The sequence below is a fragment of the Tachysurus vachellii genome, chromosome 1 (assembly GCF_030014155.1).
Source record: "Tachysurus vachellii isolate PV-2020 chromosome 1, HZAU_Pvac_v1, whole genome shotgun sequence".
Classification (NCBI taxonomy): Eukaryota; Metazoa; Chordata; class Actinopteri; order Siluriformes; family Bagridae; genus Tachysurus; species Tachysurus vachellii.
The window spans coordinates 40,011,311-40,023,021 of record NC_083460.1 but is presented as its reverse complement, the minus strand read 5'-3'; the positions used below and the strand labels follow the sequence as shown (position 1 = coordinate 40,023,021).

General features: G+C 41.1%; 1 protein-coding gene across 2 annotated transcripts in view; it reads right to left on the bottom strand.

Moving 5' to 3' along the window:
- Positions 1-619: 619 nt before the first annotated feature.
- sbf2 (SET binding factor 2) overlaps positions 620-11,711 on the bottom strand; it is a 115,468-nt gene continuing 104,376 nt past the window's right edge. For both annotated transcript variants that reach the window (XM_060864121.1, XM_060864041.1), the window contains 9 exons: positions 11,437-11,622; positions 9,176-9,302; positions 7,347-7,474; positions 4,515-4,739; positions 4,305-4,412; positions 3,402-3,592; positions 3,236-3,323; positions 3,024-3,155; positions 620-1,940 (listed from right to left, as the gene is read on the bottom strand). In XM_060864121.1, the coding sequence (XP_060720104.1) occupies positions 1,842-1,940; positions 3,024-3,155; positions 3,236-3,323; positions 3,402-3,592; positions 4,305-4,412; positions 4,515-4,739; positions 7,347-7,474; positions 9,176-9,302; positions 11,437-11,622 (1,284 nt within the window). In that variant the 3' untranslated portion in view covers positions 620-1,841. The remainder of the gene's footprint in view (positions 1,941-3,023; positions 3,156-3,235; positions 3,324-3,401; positions 3,593-4,304; positions 4,413-4,514; positions 4,740-7,346; positions 7,475-9,175; positions 9,303-11,436; positions 11,623-11,711) is intronic.

Here is an 11,711-nt window from a genome sequence, read left to right as displayed (position 1 = left end):
AATCAATCAATCAATCAATCTATCAATCAATCAATCTATCAATCAATCAATCTATCAATCAATCAACATGTCTGTCTGTCTGAAGCTCATACATAATCATTACAGGGGACGTGTTATGGACAAGTTTAAATTCTTCAAGTAGCTCATTTGAGACGTCTTGTGTAAAATATGTGATAGTCTCATCACGGCATGGGAATGTTTACTGTACTAAAGAGGTGTAATAAATTACTACAGATATGAAAAAAAAGGCACATAACCAAACTGACTGCTCGCCGAAGGTCGGGAAACGCGAAGGCAGTTTACAGTGAAAATCCAGCTTACAGGATTCAAATGGCCCGTATATGGATTCTTAAGAAACTCACAGACGCAATGAAAAACTTTGGTGTTTTGTCAAGCGATCTAATTATTACTGCGTCTAGAAATCAGTGATTATGTATAGACAGTAAGGTAAAGTTCCTAATCCAAACCAGCCTTACCTGCCATATGTAGTGAGCACATACTGTACGCCGTAGCGTCGAAGCTGTTTGGGACTCGGTCCGATTTTACCTAGACTGCAAGTAAAGAATGTAAAAGTTACATGTAAATCAGAAGAAAGCGTCACGAACCACGACGACATATACGTGTTATGAATAACGTTCAAGTAACCTTGATTTATTTCAGATTTAAAAAAAAAAAAAAAAAGGCAAACAGAAATATTAGTGGCACCACAAAACACAGAGCTCAGCGACGTCAAGTCCGAGCGACTTCTTTTCAGTTTCGTTTCTTAGAATTGTACAAAATGTCAAATGTAAATCATAACCCAAGCCAACCGCGTAGTGTTGCACAGATTCAGAGCCCTTCGGCCCACGAGGAGCTCAGAAATGGAGTGGACTTCTCTTCATGTCAAACAGAGACTTCTTATAAACAAGACAGACAGGAAGCACTTTTCTTAGTCAGTAATATCGAATAAGTATTTTTAAAAAACCGAACAAACAAACAAACAAACAAAAAAAAAAATAAGTAAGTGTATGGCGGCTTCATGTCAGTTAAAAAGTCAGTATAATATAAAGCCAGAGCATTTTTACCACAGTATGAAGAAGAAGAAAAAAAAAAAAGACGGATATTTACAAAACAACGTCGACGTAATATCCATGAACATAAACGAGTTACTCTTTTAAAGGTAAAAAAAAAAATAATAATAATAATTTACATCACAAACTGACCTGTTATGCACTGAGATACATTCATGTATTAAAAATAACCTAAAACATCAACGTCTTAAATAGAAAAGTGGATATTTATGTTTTAGTGTGCAAAGTATTTTTTTTTTTTTGTAGTCGTATGCGTGTGTGTATAAACACGAACGTTTTGGAACGTAAAGTAATGCTTTTTTGTCTCGCTTTTTATCTGTTAGAAAATCTAGATATTTTAGGAGTGCATATCAAAGTAGTAAGTGCAAATAAACTGCCTTGTTATATAATAATTGTGCATCTCTCTTTATTATGCGTCGCTCTTTTTCGATCGTAAGCGTTTAAATCCTGTCCTAGCGCGTTCCTGCGTCGATTCCGCTCGCGTGTGGAAGTTTTTAGTGCGACGGCGTTGTAAGACTCGTGAGCTGAGGAGAGACCGTGCGGTAAAACCGACCCGTCTGACGGGAATCGGCACGTTTCCGTAGAGGATTAGTGTGGCAGTGACTCTGCAGCCTGAGTGCACGTGTTTGTAGTGATAAAGTGAGAGTGTGTTCCTCTGATATCTCACTGAGGCACTGAGGGCTTTGCTTTGCTCCTATTATCGCACAGTGACTGTCCTTGCAGGGAAGGAGACGGTGGTGATGAATGAGGAGGGTCCGGGGCTTCGGGGCTTCAGGCGTCCGAGATGCAGCTCTGGATCTTATCTATCCACTGCTGCGCGCTCTGAGCGTTCTCCGCACAAAAGTTGTACACCCGCTTCGTTGTCTTCAGCTGGAGAGACAGTGAGGAGACGGGAAAGACTTTTAAACAAAATAATTTCCTGGAAACTAAAAGCATGGTGTATAGAATCATAATAATAATAATTATATATAATAATAATTATATATATATATATATATATATATATATATATATATATATATATATATATATATATATATATATATATACACACACACACACACACACACATATATATACATATATATATATAAATATAATCATGCATAGATAGATAGATGCAACATACTGTACAATTTGGTATTTATTGTTATTATTATTATTATTATTATTATTATTATTATTATTATTTTATATCCTAGGCTACGGTAAAAAAACAGGATGTCACTGTCATTTTTTTTTTAAATTAAAGCTGGATAATTACATTCTGAGCTCTACAACATCGAACACTGAGGTTACACACCGGTGGCCGACCGCAGGAGGAGAAGATTTCGCTTTTTACCGTTAGCTTATTTTAATATATGTATATATATTTTTTTTATTAACTGTCAAAAAATGTATAGCAATGTACAGTGATGTTAATATGGCAAGAGCAGCTGATGGTAGATTGTTAGACGCTGAACATATTTACTGATGTAACTGTAAAGATCATGTAGAGTTTTATTTTGTGTGTATTTCCTTCTCCTGCCTTGAAGCTACACCGCCGCTGCACTCGTCTCGTGTCAGGATGGTTTTCCAGTTCACATTTTTACAAACTAACTGAATTAATGTTGTCATTGTTTTGATTCGCTCCGCGCCGCTACGTGCCAGGCTTCTCTAAATCGTACGACGATAATAGAATAAAAGACAAAGATCTCGCTTGTTTACCGAACGACTGAGTCATACGCTTTAGTTACATTTTTGCTCAGTGACCGTACGTTTTCTGTCCTTATTTGGTAAAATTGTGAGATTATGGAGATTACGAATGAATTAATAATAATAAAAAAATAATAATAATACACGGATAAATATATATGTAGAAAAACTTACTGTTTTGTTCTCTTTATCCTTTATAGTGTTCTAGTTTATATATAAACGCTCCGAATATTATTTCATTACGAGTTCATGACTCACGTCGAAGAAGGCCTTCTCGCTGATGTATTTGGGAGCTCCGATGGTGGGTGTGGCGATCACGACCGACTCCACCTCGGCCAGGTCGATGTGTCCGCGGGAGCTGACGTCCTCGTCCGTATCGTAATACCTCAGCTGCGTAAACAAGCGGCAGTAAGACGTCTGAACCGAAAACCGAACGCACACACGGACTGACAGAAGAGTCTGTAACACACCTGATGCTTTGTTATGTCCAGGACGAACCATCGACGCTTCCAGGCTTTAAGTAATGCGCCTCTCTTATACAGGACACCTTCAAATGACCTGTTAGAAGAAGAACAATGGAGATGTGAGATGTGAGAGTGAGAGTCCAAGAGGAAAAAAGGGTGTTTTTCTCTTTACCTGTTCTCATCATTCTTGGGTGTGAACTGATTGTAGAGTGTTGCGGCTCGCCGGCTCATGCCGTTGGCCGTGGTGGGACTGCTGTCCTCTCCCAGGCCGCTGTCAGGGAGGTGCAGCATGGAGTGGCGCTGATACGCTTGCAGGTTAGAGGTAGGGATCAAGCCTGAGACGGATACGGGTTGTTTCCGTAACTAAAAGGAGACGCGGGATAAAGAATGACTCGTATCAGCACCGCCAAATCTCCGTCATAGACAAAAAAGAGATTCTGATACCGAATAGTTAAATAAGATAGCGAATATTCATGCTATTACAATGGTAGGATTAGATGGGGGGCGTTTTCAAATTTGCATATTTATGCATAGTCGTCAAACCCAGGATTGATTCTAATGAAGGTGATAATAATAACTGTTGTATTTGTGTTCATTAAAAAATAAATAAATATATAAATAAATAAATATATAGATAAATAAATAAATGAAATGTATAATGCATTAAATAATGCTTTTTTTTTATTTGTGATAAAAAAACAAAAAACAAAAAAAAAAAAACAATGACATAACTATCCAGCATGCAGGGAGGGGGAGGGGCAAATGTGAATGTGGGGGTGAAAATTTCTCCTTACAGATAATTTGTGAAGCAGAATATTTTATTACAGATAACGAGATCCGTTCAGCAGGATTGGTATTATTTATGATAAAATAATAATTATTTTAATCACAGATTTCAGTAACGGTATCAGCATCGTAAAGTGAACCTGTCGTGCCGTCTAAAGGGTCGTAAAAGGTTTACTTTCCTAAAAATAAACATTAAAAAAAGAATAATTCCTTTATAATAATATTTTTTTAGATGAAAAGACGAGAGACAGAAAGACAGAGAGCGAGAAGAAGATATAGAAGCTCTTACGTTGCCTTCTTGTTTGAGGTCGTCCTGTACGCTGACTCGCACTTTCTCTAGAGTAGCCTGCCATCGCTCGGGCACCTGACCGAGCTCTCCCTCTAATCTCTCGATGTCCTGCGAGATACAAACATTCAGCTACAATCCACTCTAGCACCGTACTAATGAGGAAGAGGAGGAGGAGGAAGAGGACAGGGGAGCAGGTGAATCCTGACTTACGGCCAGTAGTTTGGTGATGGCGTCGGGCTGAGCGCGGGCTACGCTGCTGTAACAGGGCCAGACGATCCTCCTCTTGCTCGTGGCGATAGTGTCCGGCTCCTCGGAGTTCTCGGTGGGCACAGCTAGCATCCTCCAGTCGTACGAGGGTCCGGTGGAGAGCGTCTCTGCCGTGTAGAGCTCCCATTTGGTCAGGTTGGGTATGGAGATGGACGGCTTCAAGACGGGCTAAATAACGGAGGACGTGTCAACAAATTATACAGCAATCGTGCAGATTAACACACAACTCACATCTAGGAATGCAGTTATATGGAAAAACACCAGAGAGGAACAGAATTTTTTTTTACTTCCTTTTTTTTATCATCTAATCATGTCGGAATAAACAGGAGTGTGAAGAAAAAAAAAAATCATCCGTTGAGCCAACCGAGTGCTAAAGGCTTTCTCTTATCAGAGAGGGACAAATTCTCTGCCAAACTCACATTCATAACACAAAAGTGATCCGAAGCAGACATGCAACACGAAGATGCTTTCCTTTTTATTGTAACTCATACCAGAGGGTAAAGAACATGATGTTTTCATTAGGGCTGCTTTGTGCCAACTAGTCCACAGAAATACACATCGCAAAATTAATCACCTGACTGAACGTGGACCAGGAGAGCGAACGGCGACAACGCGGTTCCTGCGGTACGTGTTCAGAGTCAGTTTATACCGACTGTTACTTAACACGCGGACAGACGTTTGAATGTTGTTATGAAGTCATCTGCATTTGATGTAGCTTCAAAGGCAGAAGATGTCAGAAAAATATCACAAATCTCCGTGTACTGATTCATTAACTGGACTAATGCTAATGATGCTAATGATAAACAGCTCCCTAGGCTGTGAATCGATACACTGTGTGCTGTTGTGTTTAAGCATCGGCTCACAACACGTTGTGACACCGGCGACTTAAATTCGGTTGACGTGACCACACGCTTGCTTTGTTAAAAAAAAAAAAAAAAAGTCGAGACCGATCTCTGTAAATTTTTTGGAACGAAACACTAATTTTGGAAATTTTTATGTTGTTTAAATTGTAGAAAATATTTCGATTGTTCTGTTACACATCCATGCAACATTTCAAGCTAGGCGTTTTTGGACGCGTTAAACACTTAAAGGTGGGGTCTCCGATGTTTGAGAAATGCTTTAGAAAACCGAGTCGGGACGACAAACTAAACAAAAATCAAAACTAATGTGTAGCCAATGAGCAGAAAGGGGCGTGTCTTGTCAATATGGGCGGAGAGAGTGTTCAGTGCGCATGTATGACATTAGCAGAAGGCGGTTTTAACACTGACGAAGTAGGACGTGTTAATATAGGATCAGCTTTCCAGCGCTGGAGAGAACTGAAGGAGCAGGAAGTTGGTCACATATTCACAGATTGGAGTTTCCTGAGTCAATAACTCCTGAGCTAAACACTGTTACTACACAAATAACACCTCTTTTCTATCGTAGTAATGTAGAGACGCAGCTACAACCGTGTTTTGTGTAGTAACAGCGTTTAGCTCAGGAGTTATTGACTCGGGAAACTCCAATCTGTGAATATGTGACCAACTTTACTTAAGACGCCGAGGCGCTTTTTTCCTTCTCGATAGGTGAGTAACGTTGGTTTTGCTTTGTTACACAGAACTAATATATGTCTTTGTCCTTTACATGATTATGTTTGTGTGTCATTTTTGCTTGTTTGTTCATCTGCAATCGTATTGTTCTTCCCTTCAGCTATGATAAAGACACATTTACTTCCATTAGTTGCCTAGGTTACGTATGTATGTGTGGGCGGAGCTATCGATACAGGGGTGGGACCCATTTGGGTGAAGGGCTTGTTTGTTCTGGTGATTTTATGTCAACATTGGCTTTCAAACATCGGAGACCCCACCTTTAAGTCATTAGACACAAACAACAACAAAAAAAAAAAACGTATATAGAACGTCAAACAAACGTACTGTAAGTAATCATTTGAGAGCCACAACAAAGCTAAGAACATACGTCCGTTTTTCAATGGAGTTAGCTGAGAATTTAAACCGCCTTTGAGAGGCTCCGTAAAATATGATGTCGTTTTAAGAAATCACGGCGCGCATCGACGCGCCGAGGGGTTTACGGTGGATCGTACTGGAAGGATTTTATGATGGATAGAAAACATATGACTCCCTGATCGGTGCCCTCGGACACTTTTCTTCAAACAAAGTTTGAGAAAAAGTTCAACAAACAAAACAGGCTTCCTGTCAGGCTGCAAGGCAAAAAAAGCCTGACAGAAAATAAAGAAAGCCATATAAAGTCCTTCTGTACTGTAGCTGCTCCCATCTATAGTTACTTCATCCTTCATCTGCAGCTCTTATTTTCATGGAGCTCAAAGAAAACAAAGAAGCCTGACTATATTCAAAGGTCAAATACAGACATGTTTTTATGCGAGAGTGCAGGGCTGTTAGTCATGACTGTAATCTGGGATGGCAGATTGAAATATTTGGAGAGGATAGTGGAGACGACCACTAGACGAAGTGTACTGGGGTAAAAGCCTTGAAGGCTGAAAGACACACACACACACACCCCACACCAGCCTGTCTGTGTGTACACACGCACACCCCACACCAGCCTGTCTGTGTACATGTGTATACACACACACACACACCCCACACCAGCCTGTCTGTGTATATGTGTATACACACACACACACACCCCACACCAGCCTGTCTGTGTGTACACACACACACACACACACCCCACACCAGCCTGTCTGTGTACACACACACACACACACACACACACACACACACACAAGCAACAAATCCAATTTCCCCTCACCCTTACCTCTGCCTCTGAAGGGCCGTACAGGTAGTTGAAGAAGATGGGACTCCTGCGGTGCATTCGGTTTATACACTCCCAGATACAAATCCCTCTCTTGGCCTGCTTGTCTCCTTTATCCTCAAACAATGTGCCTTTATATGGAGGAAAAACAACAAAGGGCTGCTTGTTAGAAAAGCTGTCAAGTGTAACGCAAGCAGGTGAGAGATCTAAACAAGAGATAAGGGATCGGGTACGCAGGTAAAAAAACACCAGTGTGATAAGTGCATCGCTACAGGCAAGTGCTACTTTACTCGCTTTTATTATTTGCATTAGGTGAAATACTGTTACCTTAAATTTGACCTTGATCATTCAAATCCGAAAGCTTTTCGTTTTATCTTTTGGTTTTCTCGTATGATCCTGGACTTATGAGATGCCTTGTATTTTAATTGTTGCACTGTTTGTGCATTATTATTATTATTATCCTTTTATTTTTTTTTAAAAACCTTTCCTTCCGTTTATTTTTTATTTATTTTATCAGATGTATTGTAGCCTAGTTTGTGGTTACTTTTCATACCCTCCGTTCACTACGCAGGAAAATCAAGAGACTGAAGTAGGGCTGGGCGATATGGCTGAAAACTGTATCACGATATCAAGAATATAGTTTCATATCGGTCGATATCGATAATTATTGATCTTTTTTATGACCCACTTAAAATAAGGACCAGGAGAAAGAAATATTAAATTTAAACATTCTTATTTTCGACTTAACCTTCCTCTGATCACTGAAGACAGAAATGTCAACAAGCAGGAAAACTCAAATAATTATAATGTAAACATGAGTCTAAAGTCACAATGAACACTTAACAATTATGTCTTAACATTTAAGGTGCAAAATGAAAGAAGCAGACCAGCACGAGACAACGATGTGGCGCAACCAAACATGATACTGTTACATGATTGGCTGTTAGCGTGTCACTCCCTAAGTTGCTAGGTTACCAGAGAGCGAGTGCCTTTGCTAATGCAACCAAACTTGCTTCGCAACCTCCGTTTTCTTCCGACGAAGAATAAAACATAACGAACGTTTTATCGAACACATTTTTTATTGTTATCGATCACGTGTCTATCGCGATACATATCGTTATCGTTTTATCGCCCAGCCCTAGACTGAAGCCGACCAACTGCTACACTACAACGGTTTGCTTAACATTTCTCGATGCAGTGCATCATACGGTAGGTATTTCATGGCTTATTCTCCTCCCTTATATTTCCGATCTCAGTTACAAACCTGCATCACGGTTTTAAAACATAAGATAGAAACTGTGAGCTACTTTTAGACCTGCTTCTGAAATCCAATTCGGACGCGACATGCGGTGACGCAACCTCGGTCTAATTAACGTAGCTTTTTTTTTTTGACGCCAGTTCGGCTCGCCGTTCGTGCGGGCGGGTCGCTGTTATTGAGTGTTGAATTTCAGTAGATTTGGGCATGGTGACTGTTACCATAGAAACATATTCCTGAAGTCCGGTCTTTGTGCAAACTCCTTCATCCCGAAGACTTAAATCTACAGATTTACGCCTTCAAAAACCAACAAAAACTAAATAAAAATAAAATCGAGTAGGGATTATTTCACACACAGGGTTTTCTCTTTCTTTATTCACTGCCTTTATCTCTTTGCTCTTTATTTCCTGCCTTATGCCTGTCTGACTACATTTCATTGAAACTCTGTTTAATATAAAACATGTTTTTTCTTTCCCATATTACAAAGATAATGTGAAAAAGCTGACACGGCGTTGCGTGTAGCCCGAACCCCTCACATCTTGTATGACACAGCAGATTATTTCCCCCCCATACACACCGTGCTCGAGGCGCTCGTAGTCCGAGTCCAAGAGGAAGTTCTTGAAGCGATTGGAGACGTAGTGGTACGCCAGGAACTTCAGATAGTATTGATTAAACTCGAATTCCAAAGGGTATTGGTTATGGACCTGGAACGAGAGAGTCAGAACAGTGGATTAGACTCTGGTAAATCATGGCAGATCAGACACGTTAATGCAATCACAAAAGCTAACCGTTATAGACAACATGAGGCTGAGCTCAGAGGGAGAAGGACTGTTAAATCATCTGAGATGAAGGACGTCATGGTGGAAAAATCAGGAATATTGCAGAAAGACGGACAACAACGGGGGCCGCCATCCGATTGTCAGCTGGGACCAACTTCGCTCTAGTTCTCACATTTAGGCCCATCTGTGTTTGTTGGCGAAAACAACAGCTGCTTGTAAGATGAGGCAGTTCTATTTTCAGACACTTTCTGCCATACTTCTTCTCGCAGGTCATTTTGGCAGTCTGAAGCTCGGTTTCGACACACACTGGGAAACTGCATGGACAGAACAAGAGGCTGAGAGTTGTGCTGAGGCCCCATCTGGGTGTGAGAGTAGTCTTCGAGCTTTTCCTGCTTATTACAGATCTCTAGATCTCTCCCTGTTCTCTCTGCGTGCTGGCCGGAAGACAGCGAGCTTGAACCCCCTGAACTAAGCGCTAAGCGATATAAAACTGATATAAAAGTGATGACGACAGGAACGCAGCCAGAAGGAAATAGCTGGATCTGGGGAGGTCAGAAGTTGTGAATGAAAAAAGCTTTATCTGATCCGAGTGTCTTTGCGTTCCATGTGTGCATATGATGTAATGTGGATACATACTGTACACAGAATATGTTGCCATTTAAAAGAGCATGTCGTCGCTGTCGGGCGGAATCCTCGTATCTCCAAAACCATTATTTTTCAGGAAATTAAAAAAACGCCGTATTTTTTTGAGTCATTAAACATTGTATCGTTAAAGTAGTTATTATACCTTATATTGCTGTCTAAGGGGCTTTTTACACCTGGTCACTTCATGCGTTTTCTGTGATCAGATAGCTATCCGATCGTAAAAAGACCAGGTCTAAATGCCCTCTGAAACGTTTTCGAGACGGATATAAATCCGATCGCTCAAACCACTTCAGGAGGTGGTCTGGGACGCGTTTCAGATGAAACTGGACAGGTGTAAATGAATGTGGTTGTTCAAGCCACATACGTCAGCGCTATACTCCTCCCAAACGGAAGTACGTCACTCGCAGGTGACTCACGAGTCGTGCATCGCGCCAGAAACAAACATGTTTTCCCACCATCGCTGGCTCCGATATTTCATCCAGGTGTCTCGTTTGGTCTTAAAATGCACTGCTGCCGCCAGCGAAAATGCAGCAAACAGTAAATGCTGTTTTTTGTAGCAACTGCATACACCAAAGCGTGTTACATGTCAATTACCCCGGAAATGAGGTAAAATATATTAGCATTTTGGGCGGGAGTAGAAAGACCGGCTTGATATCCGATTCGCCAAGACGTGTTTATGTGGCCTAATGTAAATGGAACAGTTTTAACAAACCAGATAGCTATCGGATCAGAGAAAACACATGAAGTGACCGGGTGTAAAAAGGCCCATACTGTTGTGTACCAACATTAACACAACATTTTCCCAAAGTCACGTTTTATCGGAGATACAAGCTTTATGACCTGGGAGCAGGGAGATACGAGATTATGCTGTCATTGATAAGAACGGTACAGACACAGACGTCGCTGCTGCCAGCAGTGTTCAATAAAGTCTGCGTTCACGTTGAGATTTGCGCTCAAGCTATTTTCAAGACTTTAGATTGGTTAATAACTTGTAAAAATAACAGACCCACGTGGGGACTGACCAATAGCATCGTTATGTGAAAAAATATGAAATTGACAAAATTTGGACATACGAGGTTTCCGCCCGACAGCGACGATGTACAGGACTGACTGCATCGGTGTTAGTGCCTGCTTCATTACGCTAATTTCATTTGAACTGATGAACAACTGCCCTAATGCACTTCACTACTGTCTGAGGTAAATGAAACTGTCCATCTCAAAGCTATATTTCCAAATATGGCAACCGCGATGAAAAAAAATCCCAAGACTGAAATGACATGCTATGCATACTGCTTAAGGAAATGGCTCAAGGGCAACCAGAAGGAGGAGAGCAGGAGAGGAACGAAGCAGAGTGAGCATCCCATTGTGGCCTTTTCACAATTTTCCGTTTCACTAACCAGGCCTTAGCACTTGCCTGGTGCACGCAGTCGAGGAACTGCAGGAAGATGGGTGTGAAGCCACTGCCCTGGCTGCTGGGGGTCAGGTTACTGCGCTGGCTGAACTTGTGCCCAAATGACAGCCATTCCTTTTCCACCAGGACCTGGAAGCCCTCCAAGGTCCGGTAGAATGGGTCGCTGAGCAGCTGCACCAGTGACACCACCTGCATGAGAAACGAAAGAGGGCAATTAGCGTGAGGTTCCGACTAACACACCAAACAGGAACCGAAGAACTGGTTACAACCGAATTACA